Here is a 27,424-nt window from a genome sequence, read left to right as displayed (position 1 = left end):
GCCGAGCTAACGAGAGGAACATCTCCGAACTTGGGTACCTTAAGAAGCCGTCAATCGCAACTACAGTCATGAAGCTGGTGAGTTAATTACTATCCTGCACTAGAGATGTCGACGGCGCCGACGCTATATACTCTTTACTAGGATGAAAAGTCAACATTCAATCTTAGCTTAGCTTTGCCCTTCCTAATTCTTGGAACTTAATATGTATATACCGTTGGCATGGGCGGAGTTTAGAGTTTTATGTTAAGAGGGGCAGCAATCTTGCCGAGGTTTTAGGGGCTATTGAATTCCCCTCAATGAAACGAGAGGTCCCCTGGGCCCTCCACTGGAAATTTTACTTAAATAACCCTCTGAAAACAGAATTTTAAGGTCTATCTTAGGCTACAATGTTTTGGCATTTCTATAGATTTCGTACTTTTTTCGGACAAATTACCATTTAAGTTTCAGGGACAGGCTTCCTCAGGCCCCTCCAAAACTCCACGCATGATCAAATTGAAGAAGCTGCCTCCAGCTTTCAGGGCCTGAATTGTCTGAAAATCGAGGAGAGTAATGTTAGGAATGCGGTTAATTTTCGGTATCTTGCGCTAGAAAAGTGATGGTAGATACAATCTGCGCAAGAAATAAGCCCGGAGGACGACGTCATCGAATTTTTAATGTTGGCGCACATTATATCTACCATGAACCCAATTTGTAGTGTAAGATACCAAAAATCAACCGCAGTATAATTTCAAGGTAATATAAAAAAGAGAAAATCCTAACATCATTCCCCTCGAAGTGTAAACAATCCCAGACCCAAAAAGCTCGGGGTAGCTTCTTGAGAATAGATTTTAGCTTATAGAACTTGATTTAAAAAGACAGACAATAACTACGAAGTTATATAGTTATTACATCTCTCTCAAGAACTACATTCAAGAACTATTGAACGGTTTAATCCGCTGCCTTAAAACCATTCAGCTATTTTCAAGGGAGATCTATTATGGGTTCTATCAAATCCGAGAAAGAAAAGTTAGATGGCAATAGTTAAGACTTATGGAAAGAAATTTGGACATACTTGGCACCAAAAAGATTCGTGGCATATATTCGTCAAAGTGTACAATCCAAAAAATGGATTTTGGATAATCTTTGAGAATTAGGGTTACTTTTATAAATGTTGTAATTTAACAGCGAGCCTTACTATCGTAATATGATTATTATACAAAAAGGAGTGATTCTAAGATATCTCGAGCAGTATAACTTGGCTGATTCAATGTTTTCCGAAGAAACAGTAATTTTTAGGCATGTTATGATAGTTTCCAAAGAAGCCGGGGAAGTAGTGTTTGTAATTTCCAAGATTTTCAAAATTACACGAATTTTAGTTATAATATCACAGAGGTCTCTTAAGACAGTTAAGGTTAAAATACTTGCTCCCATGACAGTAAAATTTTATCTCCGTGGCTGACGTGGTTGACTCCACACTATTATTTAAGGAATACCAACAGACATTCGGAGTAAATTTGTAAATCATTATTTAAGTGGTATCTTAAAATTACGACATTACATATAAATTTGAAAAACTTTGATACTCCAAAGAATACAGTGGGATAATAACTAGAAGCGTAATTCATGGGGAAAGCTTGCAGGGAGTCGGGGAAAATCCCTAAAAATTAAATTTGCAAATATTCAGGCTGTTGAATTATCTGTGATAAGCAGTGACGTAGTGTTAAAATTAGAGGTTCCTGCCACGCAAGAAGGGACATGCACCAAAATAAATATAAGGAAGAGAATTTCTAAACGATCTAAAAAATCTGCGATGCATAGCTACCCTACTAAAACAAAGTAGCAAGTAGCAGAAAATAAGTGACAAGTGGCAGAAAAGTTTTTACTGCTGCTTTTTCAAAAAGGAGAACTTGAATCATTAGCTAAAGATTCATTCGGCCCTGAGTGCATTTTTGCAGGATCCATGTTTATTAACTGAAACTTGAAGTATCGGAGGAATTCTTTCGTAACTTACTTGACTAAGTTTACGTCACCTTAAACGATAATTTTCCCATTTTAGACGTTAGTTAGTTGGCATATTGACAATTCAACATCGCTTTTATACATCTATTCATAATTTCAATGTCATTCCATTCAATTCAATGCTTTTTCCTTTAATATGTACTTTGTTTTTGTTTACTTTCAGCTCCTGGTTATGTCAGCCGTTTTGGCCGTCTCCCTGGCCCAATTCGTGCCAGTCCTCAAACCAATAATTCCCATCACAGCCTACAGCAGCGACCACTCTCACGATGGCACCTTCTCATACAGGTATGCAAATCAGTCAAGACTCCATTAATTCCTCTGGCAATCAAAATCAGTTAACACAATCATTTGTTGTATTACCCGAGTCGGTAATAAATTCAGATCAGATGGTAATTATGAGTAAATTTTCGAATTATCTTGGCTGTAGGGGTAAATACAAGAATTGCCATGAGAAAAAATTTCCCTAAACCGGGATCGAACCACGGACTGCGGGCAGCGGTCCAAAAGGAAGTAGCGGGTGTTATCTAGGTAGTGGTCTGCGCAGTGACCCGGAAAGCCGAAGGTCCGTGGTTCGATTCTCCGGTCCGGTCCAGGGGAATTTTATTTTCCCTCGGCAATCCATTTCACCGCCGTTCATGCGGCAGGCTGCAAAATATTACGCAATGAAAGAATTAAAGCATCATACTAATGCCTTAAGAAGTAGGTTAGAATACGCATTTTATTCACAAGCCACAGGAGCTTAATCGATAAGCATTCTTAAAATTCTAATTGCGGTTTAAGGTCTAAAGTTGCGGATAAGTAAGGTTGCAATAAAGCGAACGTCCTTAGTCCGAGGGTTTTAAAAAAATTACATTATACGAGCGAGAGTGGGTTATCATCTCATTTCAATAACCCGAAAAAAACTGCAAAACTAAATGTTTCTATTTGTTCCTCGTGAGTTCGAATATTAGTTCAAACATTCCTATGATACAGCTCTTGATATAGTATTAAATGATAAAAGGGATGTTATTTAAAATCAGTTCAGATAAAATATGAAGTTGACATTTCCAAAGTACGTATCTTGAATTCCCTATGACCAAAAAGGGAATATTTCTCACCATCTCACATTTCAAAGATTTTTCTTTGAGGATCCCGAGATTTGAATCCGGGACCATACAATAAGAAGCCTAGAGATATACCCAAAGAGCCCTAACGCTCGTAAAGAAAATTAGAATATATGCGCCACTTTAATTGCGCGTTGATGCTTTATTATTAATGCTTACGAAGTTGGTTGGCATTTTATTCAAATGCAACTGGAGCTTTGTCATTGAGCATTCATAAATGCCTATCACGGTTTAACGATCTTGGAATTTAATAATTTATTAAAATGTGGTTGACATAGGATGTGACAGAGCCGCCAGTCACCAATATGTGACCATGTCAAGCTGGAATACAATTCTATACAAGTGTTTCAACCGTGAAAAAGTAAAAATTTGAGCAACTGCGAGATTATTATTCCTGATATGCAAATTATGCCCACAAGCTAAACTGATTGAATCCAAAATGCAATTTGTGAGCTACACGAGGTAATTAAGGGATTGAGGACGCACAGGAAGTAGTATTTCACGCGCTTGTCTACATCTTGCACGAGCGCAGGCACTAGTTTAAAGGGTCAGCAGGGCACTAGGCAGGTGAGGTCAAGTGACTCGCATGCCAGGCAAATAGATAACAAAAACTTTGGTGAAGATAGTTAAGTGTTAACAAGTGTTAACGTTTGCAGCTGGTGGACTGAGCTTAAAGTATTATTACATTTTTCAAAGACAATAAGTAGAAGTTTTCGTTACAGCAGTTAATATTTAAGCATGTTTTGGAATAATATACCCATTTTGTTTTGACGCACCTATAATACAAGGATACCATACCAAAAATGGAGCGGTTTCGAGCTTCGCTTGAACGGAAACGGAATTACTTACATTGTGATGATTTTTATTTCTCAAATTTGTAGAATTAAGTTTTTTTTAAATAATTAATACACATCCATTAATAAAGGAAGGAAGAAACTCGTCGCGTCGTCGAAATTAATATTCTCCAAACGAAGGGCGCCAAGGGGACCATGGCTTTACGTCCCATCCGACGGACGGAATGCTGCATTTGAAGAGCCCTCCTCAAAGGCACTCAAGCAGGGATTGGGTAGCCTCTGAAAAATCTCGGCCGCCCGATCTCTACTAGTTTCCATTGAATTTCAGATATCGCACTAATCCTTCATGATAACCCTGTATTGTATTGAGTTGACAGGCCAAGTCGTTTCCTTATGAATACCGCAGCGTATTAATTGAGGGTAACAAAGATATCGAATTTTAATTCTTATATAAACGCACAGAGACGTTAGTGCTGCCAAGAAAAAATTACAAAGAACGACATTTTAGGGGAGACCAGGGTCGGTATCATTAATAAATGTTGTGGAACACACTGTAATTAGCTCAAATCATTGCGTATGATAGTTATCTGCAGACAATTGTCAACGGTACATTAGACGGAAAGAACGGAGAAGGAGAATCAAATGAGATATTTATACATTTAGAGTTAAGGATATAAAAGAGAAAACGTACGAATGCATGAAAATAAATAGAGAGTAGCTAATAGGAGAGATGGGTGGAGAGCAGCGTCAAATCAATCTCTGGATTATTAGCCGATGATGGTGAAACGAAGTATTAATATCTCCGACACGTCTCAACGTTATAGATTAATTTTCTGACGGACAATAACTAGTACCCACAATGAATTCAAAGAAATTCTCGCGTTTGAGAGCAAATATATCCTTTGTGAGTGAAAAAATGAATTTCGATTCTCTTTTTCTTCAATAAAAGCATTAACCTAAAGTTAAGCTGGAGACAACCAACTACCTTCTGGTATATTTTCTGGGCTTTACATCAAAGGCAAATCAGCAGCACCCAGCTGTCTTCGAGCGAAAGAAGATGATGCAAAAAGCAAGACTTCCTCGGGGAAACCTTTTGAACTGACGACCAGCTGACCGCCTTATGCCCCTTGGCGATTCACACTCGATCTCATTCGGAGAAGGTCGACTGGATTTTTAAAGTTCAGGAGGAGTTCAGGCCGATCGGAGATGAGAGTGTCGGGATTAGGTGGAGATGAATCCAGTCCGTCGGGATAAATGCGCTGAAGATACTGCCCCGGCTGAGGGAAATTCTACCTCTTGGTCATCTCTCCTCCATCTCCCTCCCGTCCAAATTCCAACCAATCTTCTTAAAGTCCCTCGACGAGCATTTAACCCTTCGGCTTCTGTCGCAATATCCATATGTGGTAGCTATTTCACTGTATGCGGGAGTATACACGAAAGAGATCTTCTGAGTGATAGCCAGAGCTGATATAAGGCTTCGTTCGGATTGGTATGATGGCTTGCAGGCTTCCCATCTATATGGTCCGGGTTCGAATCCCGGCGTCGGCAGAGATTTTTCTGAGGCTGGCCGATCCCTATTTCAGTGCTACGTAGAGGGTACTTCAGGTTCAGCACTCCGTCCGTCGGACGGGACGTTAGTCCGTGGTCCCCTTCGAGCCTTTAAGAGTAGGCCAATGCCCGCAACGGTTTTCTATCCATCCTCCTTCATACCCTTCCCTCATGGCGCAGATGACCTTAGCTGTTGGTCGCCTCCTCCAAATACCATACTAGTATGAGGCCTTCGTAAACCACTCCCGATTCTTTTGATGATTAGCAGGAATTGTTATATGGTTCTCCACCGGGTCAGATTTTCAATAGCCGACGTTTCAATGCTCGACATGTGAAACGTAATTAAGGCAGAAGAGTCACTTACAAGGATGTTTGAGTCACTCATCCGCTTTGATGTCAATGCATGAGTTAACCATCGAAACTTCGGCTATGAAAATAAAACGCGAAGGAGAACCAGAGAAGAATATCGGCAGATTGTCGAGAAATCCAACGATTATATCTATAATCGGGTGATCGGGGAAGGGAGAGGAAGAGTACGGAATTCATGGATGCGATGGGTTTTACTGAAAATTAATAGAGATTCTCAATGTGGGTAGAAGTATGGGATGAAGCAATTGTTATAATGTTCCAAGTGAAATACTAGAACTTGTAGAATGCCTAAGATAATATTAGCATACCCCATATAAACCATGGCATTAAAATGCTATACCAAAGCATGGTTGGCATTACGAAGGCAAATAGTTTATCTCCGTAAATTTATGTGTTACAAAACGAAATGATGATGAAGAGGTGTGGTCGCTCTCAAATTAAGACTTATTTCCGTCATAAGTTAAGAGATCTGGAGAGGGGGGAAAGAAATCTAGTACCTATTCTTCATCTCCATAGGGAAGCGAAAGGCTTTAAAGGAAAGTATTTACTACGAAGATAGCTATTTTTGAAATAGAAACGGGGATAACTTCAGCGTAACTTCCAGTTTCACTAGATGATCTACCTGCGAACAGAAGACTTCAAGAACAGCAATAGGGAGCAACTCAGGGAATGGAGTTTTACTAAGTGGGGCACACCGCCAATTCCGCATTCTATTGCAAACGTTTCAGCACGGGAAGATGCATAGCGTCTCTGGCTGGCCTCTTTCTCACGGAATGACCCAACCGAAAGTACGTTCGCAGACAACGAAAAACGGGGCGATTTTCGGATTCGCATAATTAATGTGGGATCGAGACAAGGGAAACAGCAAGACGATAGAAGGGGAAAATAAAGTATAAGTAGATCTCACATCATGCGAAAACCCATATTTGCTCGATATTATAAACATAGAAGCGCAGGAAATAGAATTTGTGAGCTAATTGGTCTGTAAACTTGAAGTCATTAAAGATAACATTCCTCAGCGGACGATGCCAATGGTGGTGGGCTCAGCAATATTTAAATTTCAGCTATATTTTTACTCAGTCATTTGCTTTTAATGAGTATATTCCATCACTTTAAAAATAATTTTCCCAAGGAAACAATAAACTTCAATGAAGGAATTATAATGGCGGTTTTTTACACATAATAACTAGATTACAAAGATAGTCACTTATTAAAGTTGACAGGGATGAAATCTATTACGGTGGCATAAATAAATCTAGAGAAATATTTTTCAACATAGGAATATAATACAGTTAGGGTATATTCTTACCGCTGCTATTTCGACCTATTTACCTGCCCTGAATTGATATGATGCAATGAACCTCATTCAATGAGAGACTTTCATTACTGAAAGTTGCTACACAGTGCCATGGCGTAAACTACAAGGGAATGAATGACAATGAATAATTTCACAACTGCTTCCGTTCAATTTGGGAAACGGTTGTGTCATGAACACCGTTTAATTTAGTCGCATATTACACACTTATAGCAAAGCCAAAATTTCATACTCTCCACTCAACTGATTGAAAGGAGAAGCTTTTTTTTGCCACATTTTGAAACCCATGGCTCACCCTCTCTAACAAAGGCGCGCATAAAATTAGCGATAGAGGCTCATTGAAATCCCATCCTTCTTGCTACAAGATATTTAAATGAAATCAAAGAATGAAAAGAATTGATTCCAAACCGGTTGTGAGCGGAAAGGCGATGTACAGAAGCAAGTTAACCTCCAACGATAATTGATGCGTGCAACGAGGAGAAGCGATTGAAATAGACGAGTAGCAGCACGTAATCACGGACGGGGAGTAAGCATAAATCGCATGGGCGAATCAAAAATGGCTGATGCACTGTGTTTTTTTTCCATTAACAACCGAGTTGATTGTAACGTTACAAAAAATTATAAAAAGAAAATTATTAGAATTGTCTATCTGCCTCATCACGACGTGCGGCCCAAAAGAATGTAGAGGGCTCTAATTAACTCCCCTATGCAAAAATATACCAAGGTCGGGAATTAAACCAAAGATCTGTAGCTCTCCAGGCCGCAACGCTGACCATGTACCTATAATAAAATTAAACGGAAGTTCACAGCAATTGGTGTTTTGAATGATTAACTCCAGATAACTTCGTGACCTTAGCTGAAATCTAATTCGTCGAATGTCCGCGCTTTTAACTTCCGTTCCAGACGATTTATTCATTAGGAAATATACAAGAATTATCGAAACTATTTACGAAGCAAATCCCACATTACCAAACTTGTTGTAGTGTGGTAGTAAAATTGGAAAAATTTTAACTGAGATTCAATCAATATGAATGAGATGTCTTAAAATCTTGCCCATGAGTCCGTAATATTTCCTATGATACTCCAATTGAGTACCAACCGAAGGTGATATTAGAGCTGAAATATGCATAAGGTAATAATTTCAGTGGAATATTAAAGATACAATCAATAATTTGAGCTAACGGGCATCGGACGTACTGCCTAACATACCAACAGTCGTACATCTTAAAATCAGACCTACAAGAAAAAAGATCACTTGCTCCACGATATTGAAATCCGCAATTTTAAGCTGGGCATTAGAGCAAGCAAAAACCGGTCAAGATTTCCAAACAGTAGATTGAGTAAATAGTGAACATTAGCGAATCATATAATTTAGCAAAACATACCCCTAGACAATTAATCAGAGACTGAATAATGACTATTAAATTCATTATTGATGAATGACGAGTGGAGTTGTAAATTCAAACCTGGTCATTGCCCACCTCAGTAACACAAATATTTTGAAAATTAAATATTTAGTGCAAACTGACTCACCGTATAGATTCAGTTCAGGATACCGGTCTCAAAAGATTACGACGTAAACATATCCCAACTATGTAATATGTCCTTGTCTTCCGCGTGAACGGCGGTGAAATTATTTTTTTAAATTACTTTTCTGTGAGCTTTTTTTCTCCATATTTAACATCTATGCCAGAGTATTTAAGCATATGTGGGGCAGAAAGGATCAACGCCAACCGAAAACTGAATATGGCACACATCAATGCGACTACAGCAAGAAAGCAGAATAATCGTAAAACATTAAATAGGTCCTCTCCAAGGGCTACCACCTTATCGTGGTGGAGAGGTTTGCGTGCCCCAATGACCCGGAGAGCTATGCTAGCGGGAGCGTATGCTCCTGGTAGGGCCACCCAAGCCAGACAGGTCGAAAGGTAGGGGACTGACTAAGTGTAGCCCACTGGTCCTCCAGGTTGGGGGTTGTGCGACCAGTGGAGCAGCGAGGGGCGGGGGATTTGGGGGATAAACCCCCCCCCCCCCCCAGAGCTCAGAGAAAATTTTGATTTTAATCCATTTTACTTAATTTTATTGATATTACTAATAAAAAAGTGTAAGGATTAATTAAATCTCCCTCAGAAAGCCGTAAAACTCACCATTTTGAACCATTTATCTTAAAATTCCGCAATTTACTAATCTCGTACCTACCGCTTATCCTGGTGGGTATTCCATAACCCCACACACCCCGGTTTTAGTTGCACCTTAACCCCCCCCCAGCCGTAATTCCTAGCTGCGCCCCTGTGTGCGACAGGCCGGTAACCTGCCCATGTAAAACCTTCTTTAACTCATAAGCTTCACAGGGAGCCTCGGAATAGGTTAGGATTCAATAGACGACGACTAGGCAAAAGTAAGGACATGAATACTGGTATAACGGATATATTAAATATAGCCACATGAAGACCAAGGAAAAGATGGTAATGTGGAGCCGGAACAGGCTTATTAGCCTAATCCTGGAAGGAAGAAGAAGACATTAAATAGGTCAGTCAATAACGACATCTTTGATAATATCACTCACTGTGAAAGAAAATTACATAAGCGAATAGAGGTAGCGAGATAAAAGGACCACGTATAAACGCGGAGAACGTTTCATTTCTCCATGGGCTACACTTGCTTCACCCTTCCTGAACTTTGAATTTTCGACGCCCAGCGCCACCAAGCAAAACGGAACGCACACACCGAATCGAGAACGACGCTATCACTCAAGAAGAAGCGAGGTTTTAATTTTAGCACGCTAAAGTTTTGCCACCGCTGCTGTGAAAAGTGAAACGCGCCATTTTTCAATGAAATTAGTTTGAAAAACAATTTATACCCATTCCTTATAAGACGCTATTTTCAGTTACAGAAGAATTAATTCACAATATTTAACACGAGCATTAAGTGGTATAATAAAGGCCGTTTTACATGAGGCACGTAATTGCACAATCTGACGTGTGTACGAAGGCTCAGTCGGAATTGCGTCGAGTAAAGCGGTGAATTGCTGGAACGCAGGCGACAATGCATGGACGTGAGATGGCAAAATAGTCCCTACTCTAAATTCGTTCGTGCATTCGCGCAATTGCTCGCATTAATGAGAAATTAATGAAGTTAAAACCTGCGCGATTATGTGCCCCGTGTAAAGACAAATGCAATGAGATTGCGGATAGATGCAACGTCTTCATGGAAGGCTAAAGATAACGAGTTCAATTCTGAAATTATTTCAGACTACAGTATTTCTTTCCCACATGCTAGTATTCGAACCATACTTCATAATATTACATTCAAAATAAAAAGGAAGTCGTGCTCACCATTCTTCTTTGAATGCTTAGCCACCATAGTATAGAAACAGTGGCTAAGCATTATGTGGTCTCATGCGAGATTTCGTATGGTAAATAAATTATCTGATCCCGATTACACGGTAAAAATATTTATTTATCCTTAATTGATCGTAACCGAAAAATGTTTTAGCTTCACCACATCATAAAAACGTTAACCGTAACCTTGATTTCACCGCTAACGAATAACAGCATTGATTTTTCAACTAATAACCAAGAATCTACAATCTAATCTGCAAGTGCTCTTACTACATCATGGGAATTGAACCCTCTAAATATGTATCGAAAGTAATGTTCTCCTAGCTTGAGAATGCAATACCATTCAGCCTTATCATTTATTAATGATAAGGCGCAATTCTAAAAAAAATATGAGGTTTCACTTTGAAATTATGCTGAAAACAATGCCACAATCCTCCAATGAAAAAGCATACCGTATTCTGCGTTGGTGGCTTTCGAAATTCAAACCAATTTGCCATGAGATCGTGATTCTTTGCTGTGAACGCCAGGTGGCGACTGAGTCACGGAGTTTCATAGGCGGGATAAATGAAATTTTCGAACGTCGACATACCGGGCTAAGGAGAAGAGCACGGATATATATCACGATCACGTTTTCTTTGCGATAGGACATATAAGATTAAGTCTAGAATATAAAACTTGCTACTCAATACATAGGAGGAATACTTTTGTTACTGTGCTGTCAGCCCTTTTTAACAAAATGTTTTCGTTAGATCTGGCCCTAAATATAAATACAATAGGAGAATTTGTGTGAAATACGTAGGTTGGGCAGGAAAAATGCAAAGGATATAATCTCTTTGAATGGTCAACCTTGACGTACCATAGCTTTAACACAGATTATGGGATATCTTTTTCAAATTACATTTTCTTGAAGGAATTTGGAAAAAAGAGATATAACTGGAGCAAAAACGTATTCCAAAATGCAATGTAAAATAATTAATTTGAAAATTAGAAAAAAATAATTAAAATGAAAAAAAAAACGGTTTTCTTCTTTATAATAATTAATCTATTTTGATAATGAGGAATTTAAATATTTTGATAATCTATTTTTTATGCGGTAATTTTTGAAGAACAATTGCACCAGTTTAGTTGCAACTTTGAACTTCATGGCCATGATATTTTTTTGGAAGAACATTAATTCTTGACACATCCAATAACTTCTTCCGAATTGTTATTTCGGAAGAAGCCGTCTTCCCAGAATCTGAATAACCTCATCTGAAGATACAAAGAGCACCCAATAATTAGTACTTCGTGACTTAACTTTTTTTCCATCCTTCCTTCCACAGTTTCACCGGCGGGAACGGACTCACCCAGTCGGAGCGCGGATACGTCAAGAACCCTGGAGTGAAAGACGCCGAGGCTAATGTCGTCGAGGGATCTTACTCCTATACATCACCCGAAGGTGTCCCCATCTCCCTCCGATATTTCGCCGACGAGACTGGATTCCACGCTGAGGTGAGAGATAAGTAAAAAGCCCATGCATACGAGCACGTAGGACAACAATAGGGTAGTTTCCTTCATCAAAGAAAACGAAAGGCATTGATTGCGATTCGTTACCCACCATTAGTGTATTCATAATACACAAATTATTTGCTTTTTGAAATACCGGTTTAGACGAATGGCAAGGGTCAAATTTTATCCTCATTTGAAAAAAGGCCAGATTGGCGCCCATGCGATTCCACTCCACGTGACGTCACAGGGACCTAGTTTCTACACGAGAGGATAGGAGTTATACATCGTCTGAGGTTACCAATGCATGCATGAGGCACAGAGCTCAGGGAAACATGTCTTAATAATCACCGATTAAAACTGGCTAAGGTTGGAAAGTTTTCTTCGTTTGATAAGGTATTAATAAACCTTTTTTAAGCCAAGCGCTACCAGCCAGCAAGGTACTCAGCTACCCGCTAGCATCATGCGTCCTATCAGCGCTCAGAGCCTCGATCAAGGTCACCTCACAAGGCGGGAGGGGGAACCAGAAATGCGTCGCACGGACTTTTTCCCATCATTCCTACTTACGCGTCGCGTTTTCGCGCGCTTGAAATTTTTCACTTTTCATTTAATCGCGAAAAATAGATATCGTCATTTAAAAATCTAAAAGCGTGAAATACGTACTCCAGGAGTAATAATCTTTCGATTTAGGCAATAAAAAAATAATAGGAAACCACCCTAGTAGGGGAGAGAGTATACGAAGGAATTAATAAACGTTTCTAGGGTTTCCGCGCGGGTAAGAAATTCTAAGAGCGCCGACGTTTCGGGTTCCGACTCGTCACCCATTCCCAATCATTTAGTAGCCTTGAGAATACGTTACGATACGCAACCCGAAACGTGGGCGCTCTTAGAATTTCGTACCCGCTCGGAAACCCGAGGAAAGTTTATTTATTCTGTCCGCCGGGAAAGTGTTAAATCATGCATGGACGAAGGAAGGAGAAAATATTAGGGATTAAGCGCCCAAATTTTTAAAATAAAGGAATGCTTATACAGAGGTTATATTTAAAACTTAGTTGAATGGCGGTGAAAATCGTTTAATTTCATTAATGCCATGAGAAAAATTCATCTGGACCGGATAATGAACCAAAGACCTTTGGCTTTCCGATCCACCCCACAGACCACTACGCAATGTAGGTTCTTTAATTCCAAAGCCAAATGTCCATAAATTAATTTTCGGGGCAAGCGAATTTTCCCATGCCAATAAATGCAAAGTAACTATGCTATAGACTCTAGTGCCAAACCATCGACTGATTTGCAGATCCTTATCGGTATGATTTAGCACCTGAATGAAATTGTTCGGCAGGATTCAAATCAAAACAAAGGAAAAAAATATGAAGACCTAGTAATCGATTTACGTTTATAAGAAGATCTATAAAAGCCATTGCAAAGGGTGCATTCCGTCTTTCTTCACATATTAAAGATGAATTCCCAATGGTACTCAAGGAAACCATTGGCCCATAAGACTACTATAGTAAATTAATCTCTTTCAAGGAAATGAGACCAAGCAGAATAAGAGAGTGGGATTCAATGACCGAAAATGATGAAATTACAAATTTACCATTACGCTTTATTCATAACGACTGAAACATACTGGGATATCAAACGTAAAGGCATCGTTATCGAGTCTCGTTTATAAGAGGATCAAGAAAAGCTATTACAAAAAATAAATCTCGTCTTGCTTCACTCATTTGATGTATGACCTAATCTCAATAATACTGAGAGAAAATATCGCTGTCTTCAGTCTACTCCGAAAAACCAATCGCTTGTCAAGGGAACGAGATCAAACAGAAGAAGGAAGAGTAGCTATAAATACCGAAATCAGATAAACATATTAGATCACTTAAGTATTTCTTTGGGTGGGCCCATTTGAGCGTGCAATCTGGAGCAGCTCGGACAGTGTTGTGGGATCATTCCTTCCATCATTGTTATGAATCTCAGGAGCCGAAAGTGGTTCAACCGGTTGCGAACACATTTCTCGCGAGGAAGTAAGGTCGCTGCTCGATTTTTCAAGCCAGAAAGATTACGACCATCGTTTCCGCATTTTTTTCGCGCACGAAAATAATGATCCGAGATGTTTGGAAACCACCATTACACGCATAAAGCTCAGATGAAGACCGTCAGTGATTCGTAGCAGCTTTATTTTTTTCAGCGAGCAGATATCAATCTGGGTGATCGACGAAGAAGGTAAACTAGCGGGAAGACACCCAATGCTTGCCCATGAGCGATCGTGACTCGGCGATAAAAGAAGCAATGTGAGAAACATCCAGGAAAGGTGGTGAGTACGGAAGATTCCAATCGCCTAAGGGGTGGCCTATTGCCTTCAGTGCCCAAGATTTCCTCTCTTGTTCGTAAGATCCATTCGGTCTGCCATGATATGCTCAGAATGTAGTATTGACATTTGATGAAGGCATGCGGCGGAGTTTGGAACGTCTTGACGCGAACTCAGAACGATCAGCACCAACGTTGACGGCTATTGTCACATTAGATTGACAGGAATTCTAGGCTTCCCTAACATTCAAAATGTTTCAAAGTACCTTTTCTTCCCTACAGCGTTGAAATAATATCCACGCATGGGATTAATATATTTCAGAAAACATATATAGCACACATACACATTGTGTTATGCTTTAAAACACTACTTTCGAATCATTATCTCATTCAAGTAGCATGCATAAAATTATAGTTAGCAGAGAAAATTAATTTTTTGCACAAATCAAAAATGACCAGAAAGACTAGGAAAGATATTAAAATTGAATGGAAAAGAAATTTGATAATCAGATGATCTTTGGAATGAAATAAATTCACAGGCTGAAAATGTACAATTTGATTTTATCTGAAAGATTTTTATTTATCTGACCGCTTTTCCACGCGGCGCTGGGGCAGTAATCCAGCACGCATAAAGCACGAGCATCGAGCTTCATTTGCTTAGTCATATAGACGTTGAGAAAGCTTATGTTAGAGTTTAAAATAAACCGTAAAAGTTCAAACTGCTTTTCTGCATAAATACAGCGCCGACAGATTCAAAGATAAAAGTTACGACTGATAGACGAATAAGACAGAACTTCAATCGCACTCCTTCATCGCAAGAATGGCCTTTGACATTCCATACCGATCATTGCGAAGGAAGATGAGCTAAGCTTAGGTGTAGTTATGACAATGATTGAATCAGACTCGCAAGAAGTCACGCGGAGATGGTGGAACTAAAGCAGGTCTGCATTGGCGGCGTGGTGGACTAAATGTCACAAGGATGATGGAATACGCGACGGGTGATGCGGGAAAAATAAGAAAAGAAATTGAAAACCACGTAGACAGGAGTCTATCAAGAAGGTGAAAGTTTCTACCGTTGAAAGGGACCAGTAGTTAAGAATCTATATTTCCCAATCAAAATTTATCAAGCAGAGACAAAATAGGGGAGCACAATTATACGATCACTAGCCTGGAATAACGCAGCGTAATATTGATATACTTAGAAAATTTTCCTGTGAATATCCTCGAGAATAAAGAATAAAAATATGGAATCTCGTGGATATATCACAAAATAAAAATCGCTTTATTTATTTTGAACTATTGTTAGCAATACCAACAAGACGAGACTAATCAACTAATTTTATTTCACGTAGACCATATTCCGTACACAACGTAAAGATTTATACTCGCAAGGCAAATATCAATACATTTGAAAATAAAATATGAACAAATCTAAATACTGCTTATTACTCATATAGGCTGTATCAGCATCTTACTTCAATTCTTCGCCTCAATAATTTATTCGCAAGGCCAAAAATATCCCGCTAGTGCTGTGTCACCAGGTAATTGGTCAAGTCTTTTATTCGTTAAAAGCTTCGCCTTTTGATTGAGTTTTGTGACTGTGAACTATTCATACATTTTACGGTCGCTCCTTGGCAACTAGAGATTAGGTTCTGCAAAACCCGGAAAGATGCTGTTATTACGAAAATAAATACCATGGGGAGAACCTTATAAATTAAAAATTATCGATTTTTTAAACGATTTGATAAGCAAACAGCCGTGATTCCAATCCAATGGGCGTTATGTAAAAAAATATGAATATATCGTTTAGTGGCAAATCAGGAAAGACTACAGAGGAGGAATTTCATCTCAGATCGTGATGACCCGGGGTTGTGTGTTCCCTGCGAACGCTCATCTGAAATTCATTTTAAATTAGATGTCAAAAGTCTTAAGAATCATTCGGCACGCTTTTCCCTAAAAGGGGGTTCGGTTTTTTGCGCTTTGGAGAGCCGAGGAATTCATTCATTAGGGAAAGCTCGAAGCGATGAGTGAAAGAATCATATAGCTCCGTCGTAGGTTTCATCCTTTGGTCCGTCGGATTGCGTAACGAGCGAGATACATATAAATAAAAAATGTGGACTAATGGCCCAATTTAAAAAAAATTGAATACGCTTTATAGCTAGGTTACGCAAAATATGTTACATAAACATCCGTTCCTTATAACTCCGACTCAAATTACCACACATTCGACTTTCTAGATGTCACTGATCCTCAACACATACGGAGTGAAAAGCTAATCTGATTATCGAGGCGATCGGAATTTTTGACGAAGTCTGATATTAAGGCCGTGGTGCGAAATTTATGCCACACACGCATGAAAATCACACTCTAATCTCCACTTAAATTAAAAAAATGACTACTTTACGCGAAAACTTACGAGCTCCGGTGAATTATCCTTCTGAATCATCTCCGCACCGAACATCATTGTCATATCACTTCTTCACTAAACCCAGTAAGTTGTATTACAATGAGGAATATATTTTTCGGCGGAATAGGGCACAAAAGTACTAAAACTAATGAAAGGAAAACTCTTAACTCCGGTTTACCAAAATTACGTAAAATTTCAACAGAGTATGCGCCATTTGAAAAAGTTGCTTGTGTAAAAAAATCCTTCCAAAGATTTGAGCTCACTGGTAAAAAGATAGCACGGACTCGATGATCAGAATTAAGTGAAGTTGATTCCTGCACAGTGAGGAATTTCGTTATTTTCAAAATTCGGAAAGTTTTATTTTTCGTGATTTAAAAAATTGCAGATTAGGGAAGAGAGATTACACCTAAACCCAGTTCACGAAATTCTGAGGTATACTTTAAAATTGAAATGCAGTGGTACATTGAAAATAACGAAGATTTGTGTTACATTTCAGCTCAAGAGGGATAGGGTTGGTAATGCACCACCTTCATTTTAAGAATCCCCAAACTGCGCTTTGCTTTAACATTTTCACAAACCTATGTATTTAGCAGAGAGAATTCCTATGATTTTTATTTATTTATCATTTTTATTTAAATGTAACCTGTCATGCAAACTTGACGCGAGGTAATAAAAAACAGACAACGGAGTAACGAATTCATTGATATAGAGCTAATACGAGGAAAACGCTCGGATATTATGTGGTGAGATCGATATCAAGCACGGAGAAAAGATATGGCTGGGATCAGATGGAATTGTAGACGGTAACAAATCTGTTGTCCGACCGCTCGCAATGACCTAATGGCTATCTGTGGGATTGCTTTCTTCGGAATCAATAAAAACCAACTTATGGAAGTGCAATGAGGAATAAGGACGAGGAGACTAGAGGGCAAAAAAAGTGTTCGTTTGCCAACCACGTCTGTCTGAGGCATAAGAGGGAAATGGTTCTTGCTCGCAAACAACATCACCGTGGAGGGGTCAAGCGAAGGCGGACTGGGGGGTCAGGAGATGGTGAGATGAGGGGACGGGACGATGGGAAAGGGAGGAGGAGGATGGGACGCAGGTGGGAGAGGACATCGCGGAGGAAGGGGAAAATAAACTATGGTATGGGAACAATCAGAAAAGTAGTTGCATTCTTGAGCTTTACCATCTCAAGGAAATATAATCGACTCGCATAGCCACATATATTCTGGAGCTTTGCGATATCTTGGAAGTGGAATCGACTCGGATAGCCACATTATGGGAATGCACCGAAATGTAAAAAAAAACAATATTTATCTCCAGGATCGGTCTTAGGAAAGAAAGCATGAGGTATTAAATATTTGCACAGGTATAAAATAGAATCGTAGGCCGAGTCAGATCAAAATAAGACCATGAATCTACCAGAAGTTGCGTGGTTCTGGCATGCATACGCAATATTTCGTCTCTTCCGTGCACTTGTAATCTCCTGGGACATAATTTTTAGGCGAAAGTACCAATTCATATTTTACAGACGGAGACGGCGTCGCGGCCTAAAAATTACCGCTTGAGGCCATCGAATTCTGTAACCGGCGCACATGTCTTGTATGAAGTCAATAGGAGGAATGACTCGTTCCAGAAAATCATCTCTCTCTGGTCTGATCTGCAGTTATGATTTCATTACGGTTAAAATTACATTAGTTTCAAAGTTTAGACTATAGTTTGATTAGATATAGATTCTTTTCAGAGTGTTTTGAGTCGCTTCGATATTCATGCGATATTTTAAAGAAACCGGAATCACGGCGTGGTTTATGAAAGAGATAACGGTTCGATCAAGACGAAGGCGGAGAGTGGAGGGCATGTGACGAAATGTTGGATGCAAAAATGCCTCGTCCTGCCTAGCGCACCTCGGAGTTGAGTGGTGTTGGAGAGAGTTGAGAATCTGTCAGTCACAAGGAGGTCGACATAACATAACAGTTGAGAGAGCACAAGAATCTTTTGTAATTATCCACGATCTATTACAAATTTTACGGCAATATTAGAGAATAAAAATCGCGATAATTATTGTGAACTACTTTTGATGTGACGTGATATCCTTATCATTAGTTTATTCAGAGCATTCAAATGCCTTAAATTCACCTGAATATAGTTCCTTAGTTCCTCCAGAAAATGATGCGATGCAACGTAAAACCGCGCTTGCTAAAAAAATGATTCGAAAAAAAGTCGTGATTATTAAGTACTTAGATTTAAAAAAAGTGTGCGAAATTCGATGCATAGAAAATATTTCACGCATATTATTTGCCGATTCAGTCCACTATGATTCACAAAGCTCGCCTACATACACTCATATCTTTGGGGAGCCACACTAGGGTGAGCTGAGATCGAGTCTAAATCTAATTCCGACAGCCACCCACGTGCTCATCCGTCGTACCGTCCTCTAATCAGGCCCTTATCTCATTCCCACCGAGTGAGATGGAGAGACCCCCAAGGAAAACAGGGCACGTGCTCGGTTAAAGCAGGGCGGAGAGGGGCCACGTTCCATGTGTCTGCCCCGGGCAGACTTCAGACTCAAAATAGAAGAAAGGGTCAACCCTCCCCACCCTCACGTCACTTCTCTCTCCTTCTCATCCCAGCAGATGCCCTCGCAATCGCAATTATCGCCGGCGAGCACCTATTAATTTAGCCCGTCTGTCTTCCAAAGCATTTCTCGGTAAAACTACCGAACAGATATCCACGGCCCTGTAGGAGGCGCTCGCGCACGCCGTGCGAATTTTCCCGAACGTCGCTCCGATGCCTTTGCGTTCAAAGTCGGCCGGGTTAATGAGAGATCGCGAGCGAATCAAAATTTGCATTTCCGCATCGGCCGAGACGCGTTTACTTTCCAAGCCCCTTGGTAACGGCTGTACGTGCGTGCATTGTGAGCCATCTCATCAACTCCTCTCATGAGCGGCAGTGACGGAAAAGGTCCCCACCAATATTCACGCAGCAAAAATTCTCGCAAAAGGAGTAGAAAAATTATACTCGCCTTGCTAAATAACAGGGAGCCAATTATCGGTCAATAGGATTGATAGGGGATTTTTTTTGCGGATATAGCCTCAGTTTGGCGTATGTTTATAATATAAAAACAAATTATAGAGCAGAAATGTGTCAATTTAATTTATTTTGACAAGAAATACTGGTACTGGACTTTCGTAATTAGTGAATTTGAACGCTCTTTGACAACTTCAGAAGTATTCCGATGAATATTCCTGTGATGTACACCCTATTTACTGCATGAAAGTTCGCAATAAGCCCTTCTTCAATGACCTATGAGCGTTGTAATAGTAATCATTGAACGTTCTTTGGTCATATTTAAAGCAACTAATGCCTCACTCGATTGCAATAGTAGAAGATTTGAGTTCACCCAATATCAAGTGACAGACGTGTGGGTTTAACTGCGTCAGGACAGGAGGAAAAAAATTCCCCTATGCGACTTCGGACCGCGAGGATTCCTTGTGGCTTCTGCCGGATTTGATCTTGGAACAAATAGATCAATAGTAAAATCATGGAGTGTATCAAATAAACGGCACTATACCTAAACCTATAGTAAGCTAGCCACCCAACGCTATAACCACCAGATCACAGTGCTCCTAACAGAATATGGTCTCAAAAAATAGTTGAAAAAAATACTTGGACAATGGGAAAATTTCTCGAGCACGATTTGTGAGTCTGACACTAAAAAATAAGAGAATCTGTTGGATGGGTAAGTGTGTCACAGTATAGCACAACTGAATTACAAAAGAGAGCCTTACACGTAAATGCATCTCGCGAAAAGTGACTCATCATTCAAGAAAGTGAACGGAGAGATGACGAAGCTAGGTCACTCCCATGGAATGCGAAAAAAATAGGCCTTTGACATCACGGACTTTATTTGGCAAGGTCAACTGGATGATACGCAACTCTTTTACCCTTCCCTTTATGCAACGCCAAGCTAACACAAATATTACGGGAGAATTGGAACAGGCCCTTCCCAGAGAGAAAGTTGGGGTCCGAAAAAATTTGCAGATCGCTATTACAAAATCAGCACACATAGATCTCAATTTATCTTTTCTCATAACGTCGCTATAAATTAAGGGTGAGTTTGAACATCATGGAAGCTCAATATCTTCCGGCATATATTTTTCTTCAGACATCCTAATAATAGAGTCGTGCGAGGCAAACAAAACTTCTATCCAATGATAGACAAATGAGAGAAAGAATATGCCTAAGGAGATATTCTGGATAGGGTTGACTGAGCTAGAGAAGCAATATGCTGAGATATATCTGGGATTTGAGAAGCCATACATTGACTGAGAATCCCAATGATAAAAAAAACATCCATATTTTTGTTAGCATTGCGGGCATGAGAAATTATCCGGTAGCATTAGAAAAAGATGGCCTGTATGTTTGTTATTGACCTTTCACATTTAAGCTTTCACTAAGTTTTCACTGAGTTTTCTTTTCCTCATTATGGCGTTTAACCTTCTTAACTTAAGTCGGGAAATCTGATTGGAATTAGATTAACCATAAGGATAACACGATGAATAAAAAATTCTGATAATTACATTACAAATTTAAGGCATACGAGTAACATCACAAGCACATAAATTGAACAAGTCCATATATGAGACAATCTCAGCCAATATGCTTTTTTAACTGGGAGATATTAAGCATTTACACATTGCTCTCATATAGTCTTTTGGGTGGGAAACAACACTCAGGAGAGTTAGAGCTCTAAATAATTCATTTATTGCCTAGTACCCATAAAATATAAACAGAGACGCACTGCATCTCATACATCGTCCTCAGATTTCTAACGGCATAATTATGCCGTTTTAATTTCTCTGTGGGGCATAGTAATCGATTTTGAATTGACGAAACCTTCTAGGTAAATGTTTCCGCTGATAAAAATATGTGAAAATTTTACTTATTAATATTCATAAACATCATAGAGTTCCTAATAGTATTAGTAATTTTTTGAATTCGGAAGTTTCAACTTTCATTAACTAATCACAACATGAAATCAATCATTTCTCAAAACTAGAAAGGAATACTTACATATAAAAAAAACAAATACCGAAATTCCAGGAAAAAATGCTGGTTATGAATCAGCTTTGATGGAAAAGAAAATCTGAGTTGGAGGCAGGTAAAATCTCAAGGAATTAAGATCTTGCCACCCGCGGAGACTGGAGTCGACGAAATGCAAATCGGCGAGCAATTCGCCAGCAATAAGGAGATCTTGATAAGATTCGAACGGCCGATGAGTCTGATTTGCTGCCCGGAGTCGTTGGCGGCGGGACGGGCGTTGGAATCTCCGCCCGTGGGGCACACAAGGGAGTTGAGGAAGTGATGCATCTGAACTTTTGATTCGCTTTCGCGATAAAACACGAGCGCGTGCGAACGATGATTGCTGGGGAGGGAGGTGGACCCTTCGCCGACGTAAGAGCACCCAGCGGTAGAGGAAGAAGAGTTGCGATAAAAAAAATAGAGCTAAGAGTAAAGTACGCTCTCCGTTTTGTAAAGCACCTCTCTTTCACCACACTTTTTTACGATAATTATTTCGCGCGTCGTTGTACTTCCGACAACGGGACACGATCAGAGTCAGGGGCAGAATACCCATTCATCATTTTCGGAAGAAAAAACAAATTGCTCTCAGCGATGCTCCTTTAAGGATTTGCAGGTCCAGCAACTGAGAATTTATAGATAGTAGACGTAATATTTCTTTTCATTGACGATCCCAGCTCAACGAGAACTAATGGGATATACTTTCACCAGCCTCTTATAGCTCGGGAAACTTAGTTTAGGAGATGCAATCTCATCATATATCACGAGTACGTAGTACATAAAGGGTAAAGAGAAAAGCAAAATTATATTTAAATTGAAGTTGCCATCACCGAATGCATACACGATTGCAAATAATGGATTGCAATACCTTTTACAAATGTGTTGTGAGATTGAAATCCAAATTTACATTTACTTGTAGCGAAAGTCTTGTTTTTATTAGGTAAAAGTATGCCTATTAAGTAATCCCACCATTCATTCCTAATTTATTTTTCACCGACTATATAACAAGATTAGTTATTAAATTATAAATTCCAGGCTTCATACCTTCTATACTTCACAAAGCAAGCGAGAGATGAAAGTAAAACCAAAAGAACACACATATTAGCTAAGAGAAACTTTTCAACCGCACTGTATAATTTTGGACCCTCGGGGGTATTCGCATCTTGGAAACGCGATTCCTGAAGCAGGAGCCTAATTCTCCATCCCAATGGAAAAGATTTATAGGAACTACTAAAAACGCGATGCTTATTGAATATAAGGCAGGTTCCTACTATTAAACTAATTTATCTAAGTACACTGAAGAAATTTCGCTCATTTATAAAAAAATAATAGGGAACGAATGGTGGGATTACTTAATTAAGGTAGACTCCTATCTAATAAAAACTCGATTTTAGCGATAAATAAATGTGAATTTAGATTTAAATCTCGGAACTTATTTTTAAGTGGTAGGTAAGAAAAATAGGATAGAACGATACAGTGATCGTTCATAAAGGTCTACGCAATTCCCAGCAATAAAATTTTGTTTCACTTTTCTCTCGTTTTAATCAAGAATGCTTTGAGCAAATTTCATTCCTGAGGCTTTAAAATCTTTTTCTCGATACTATTCGCACGGAATGCAGCTGTTTAAGAAAAACATTTCCTCGCCCAATCTGCCTTACCTAATGGGAATGACCGAAAATGCTGGCCCGCCAAAGGCCAAACCGTTCACTAACCGGGAAAAATGAAAAGGGCGTGAGCCAAAATACTATGCCCGAAAAATACACCTTAATTTTCCTCCCGGGGTCACGCGGCCAGCCTTCTTGAATCGCCCGCGCCGTGCGCTCACCTTTTCGTAAATCCCTTATCCATAGCGTCCATCAGATTTGACCCATATCTTCCAATCGCCTACTAGCACCCACGGAGATAACCTTTCTTTGCATAAATGCAACGAAAAGAGGAATTTTAATTTCCGATTGGATCGATTAAAATGTCCTCATCAATGTTCCGGATCGAAAAGAAGTAAATCAAATCAAGCTGAATGTATCAGGCTTCTACAAAATCCGAATGTAAACAAAATCAGGAAGCTTACGCTTAGTTAGCCCTGACAATTCTAGCATTAGCTCACAATATTTGTAAATTAAGGAAGGAGAATTTTATTGATTAGGTTACTATCTTGGTTGTTGGCTTGTATAAAACAATGGATGCCTGACGTTACAATCCAAGAAGACTTTTGTATTCCTGAAATATTTAGGAATAGTTCATTTCCACTAGCCGAGGAATCGAAATGAATACTTCCCAATTCCAGAGAATTCTTTTTCCAAGTATTGGCACATGCCAACGTAATTAAGTGGCTTTACGATAACTTTCAAATAGTGCTATGGATACTGCCTCCGATGAAAAATATTCCTGTAACTCCAATTCATTACCACAGAAGGTCGAAATACTTTCGGATAGGCTGTAAACTAAGCATATCACCCTCGTGTTTTTACAAAACAGTCCATCCTCCCATTCAACTATTTATTTATTTATTCCTGTACCACCAAAACAGTAGCATTGGCCTTTTACATCGGAGTTTTCAACTTGAAAATCAAACACAAACGAACATCCATGGGAATATCCAGGGGAAAATGTCCAGGAAAGGTCAGGGAAAACCTACTCAGGCGGGACTCGAAACCGCTACCTCTTGTGTGGACTTTACCCGACCGCCATCGAGGCCGGCGAATCGAATCGTTCCCAATTCCAGAAAATTCGTGCATGCATACATTTAAGGCCGTTTTACACGGGGCACGGAATTGCGCAGGTTAGTCCTGCATTAATTTCTAAAATGGCGTGGAATTGCGCGAATGCATGAACGAAATTAGAACAGGGGCTATTTTGCCGTCTCGCATCCACGCATTCTCGCATGTGCTCTAGCAATTCACCGCTTTACACGACGCAATTTTGATTGCGCCTTCGCACGTACGTCAGATTTGCGCAATTCCGTGTACCGTGTAAAACGGCCTCTATGCATAGGTACTATCGAATTCATGTTTACGATTTCGAAATCGGTTCAGAGCGCTGGACCTACTCACTATAAATTTCAGATCGTCAACAAAGCTGTGATTGTTCCTAATACAAGAAAAGCTAAGATAAATTTTCTCTACTCTTGTGACACAGGGAGCTCACCTTCCAGTTGCCCCTCCCATTCCGGTGGCCATCCAGAGGTCCCTCGAGTTCATCGCCAGGCAGAGGGCCATCAACCCCAACTACGGCCGCGACTAAGCACCATCCATGGTCCGATGGAAGAGGAGGTCCCGGAGGCGATGCGGGGTGAAGGAAGAGAGGGAGGGAGTTGGAAGTCACTGAGCTGAGCACACAACCTCCGATTCCCGTCCTTTCCTCGCTCACCTTCCAAGGACGAGCCTCCGTGTACCACCGAGAGAGATCCTGCCAGAATCACGTGTTAAGTGCCTACCCTTATTCTTCCCAATCCACGAAATATAACGGCGGTGGAGATGGGAAGTGAAGTGACACCAACTGAAAAGAAATGGATTTAAAAACTAAAATGGATTATTTCCTTACTCTTTCCCCATTAGATGTCCCTGAACACCTTTACTTTATACCTTACAGCACATCCCTACCCGAAATCTCCCCCGAGTGAAACCGCCCAAGATTGTTTACCGTGAGTTACACCAACCTGCCACTACATCTGACAGCACTTCCAGCAGCGAGTCAAAATCGTAAAAGTGTGTGGGTGCCCAGTTATATGCATTTCCAGTGAGTGAACAAGATTCGTTATCTTACTGTCTTTCACTGCACTAGTGATCTTGAGGTGATGGAGTGCCGAAAAGAATAGAAAATACATCACACCTATTTGACTGAGGGTATCCCAGATATCTCCGTCAGAGTGAAAACAACAATGTAAGCATTTTCCAGCATTTCAAGCACGAGGCAGTTAAAAAGGAAATATCAACAATGCCGGGGCGCAACAAGCCATGTCCAAGAGTGGCGAAAAGCTTACAAAATACGCACTGCACAGGGCAGGAGATCTTGCTATACTTTTCTTGAGCGCTCAACCTTTCCAATACCAATATAAAATCTTCCAAAAATAAGTCACGTCCTCCCTCCAGTCTTCGCCCTACCTAAACCTTCCTGTCACCGAAATCGATGAGGGACTGCACTCAATACTGATTAGAATGGATTACTTAAGGAATATCTAAAAAGTAAAAATTGTTTAAAAAAAGAAGCCTTCTTTGCAATGCAACGGATAAATCGAAAAAATCAAAGCTGTCGAGCAGAGAAAGTTTTCTCACCCTCGGCAGTCTTTCAATAAAATATGTATATTATTTTACTATGGTGTATTTTTGATACATGAAATAAATCTGCCTACGCATGCTATTTATGCGGCAAATTTGTATTTTTATTAAACTCATGACTTTTCCCTAAAGTATGCCGATTGGTGGTAATCAATTTGAAACCAGCTCAAATTTTCTACGATTACTACTATCTGTATGGTCACCGATGTCAAATTTGATTTCTCCATTTCAGAAAATTTAAAGCTATAATTTCCCATCATAACCAAAATAATCATAATTCCTAGAGCCACAATCACAAACCACATACAAATGAATCTACGTTCCTAAATCCACAATCACAAACCACATACAAATGAATCTACGTTGCACAATCTTGCAGAACATAATAGTTCTCTCACCTACGTTGGAAAAATATTTCCATTAGCGACAGGCTTCTCTATAAAACAAGGCACATATTTCCTTAAATTCATGATTTTTCATACGTTAAATATAAGAGACAGAGTTAAAAAACCAAGGCCACTCAGTTATTACAAAACAAAAGCAGAAAGTATTTTCACGTAAAATAAAAAAGCAATATTAAACAGAGCTCGATAAAAGTCGTGATTACCAATAATTCTTAAGATTTAATTTAGCTCTTGCTTTGTTTTCATTTCATATTAGTGATAATAGGTAGCATAAAATATTTGGTAAAGAGTAAAGGTTAAAAGAAATTGCTAGGATATCATTGAAGATGAGCAGAGAAAGTGATTTGTTGCAAAAATTAGCCGAATGGTCTAGAACTGTTTGGGAATTCATGGCTTCAATAATTTCCTCAATTCTACTTTAATATGTGGCGCTATGGTGCCTAAATTATTTCATTTTTATAGTCTTCAGCGGGAAATTATAACTAAGGCGGTCATGCAATAGTATTTCAACCCCTAAAACTCATCCTTTGCTTTGTTTCCTCAGATGCAGAGAGCATTAGTACTATCCGTCCTGATCGCCATTAAAGTCACTCCAGCTAACGGGCTATAGTAGATTTGGATTCATCTACAGGTAAATGCGTACGCATCGAAGAGGACTGACTGGTGAAAGGTTGATTGACTGAAAGTTCTCACACATACCAGCTGCACATCATCGTAAGAGTGGATGACAGCTGAGTAAAACCATAGGTCACAGAATGTAACGAATTGAGGAAGCCACCGCGAACCAAAAGCGATGACATTAACATGATGGATGGGAATACTCTCCGCAAAAGGAAAGTAAACCGAGAAACCAACTGTTCATATGGACGAGTAAATTATCATGGAATATTGCATAGTGCATTAAAAAGTCGACGTTCCGAAACAGTTTCGGTGATTTTCGCATGAAGATTTCACGTACGTACCACTCATTCAGTATGTTGTACAATCGGAGACGTGACAT

The 27,424-nt window shown here is 39.6% G+C and overlaps 1 protein-coding gene across 1 annotated transcript; it reads left to right on the top strand.

Annotated features, from left to right (window-relative positions):
• LOC124155044 (endocuticle structural glycoprotein SgAbd-2-like) lies at positions 1-26,115 on the top strand. The gene is made up of 4 exons (XM_046528789.1): positions 1-77; positions 2,162-2,283; positions 11,791-11,959; positions 24,882-26,115. Exons 1-4 carry the CDS (start codon positions 69-71, stop codon positions 24,984-24,986), a joined length of 405 nt encoding a protein of 134 aa, XP_046384745.1. The 5' UTR covers positions 1-68; the 3' UTR covers positions 24,987-26,115.
• The last annotated feature ends 1,309 nt before the right edge of the window (positions 26,116-27,424 follow it).

The sequence above is a fragment of the Ischnura elegans genome, chromosome 3 (genome assembly GCF_921293095.1).
Source record: "Ischnura elegans chromosome 3, ioIscEleg1.1, whole genome shotgun sequence".
NCBI lineage: Eukaryota > Metazoa > Arthropoda > Insecta > Odonata > Coenagrionidae > Ischnura > Ischnura elegans.
This window is presented reverse-complemented; position numbering and strand designations above follow the sequence as displayed.

Coding starts and splice junctions, on each gene's coding strand:
- LOC124155044 (XM_046528789.1), top strand. Junction 2,284..11,790: donor GATGGCACCTTCTCATACAG/GTATGCAAATCA, acceptor TTCCTTCCACAG/TTTCACCGGCGGGAACGGAC. Junction 11,960..24,881: donor AGACTGGATTCCACGCTGAG/GTGAGAGATAAG, acceptor CTTGTGACACAG/GGAGCTCACCTTCCAGTTGC.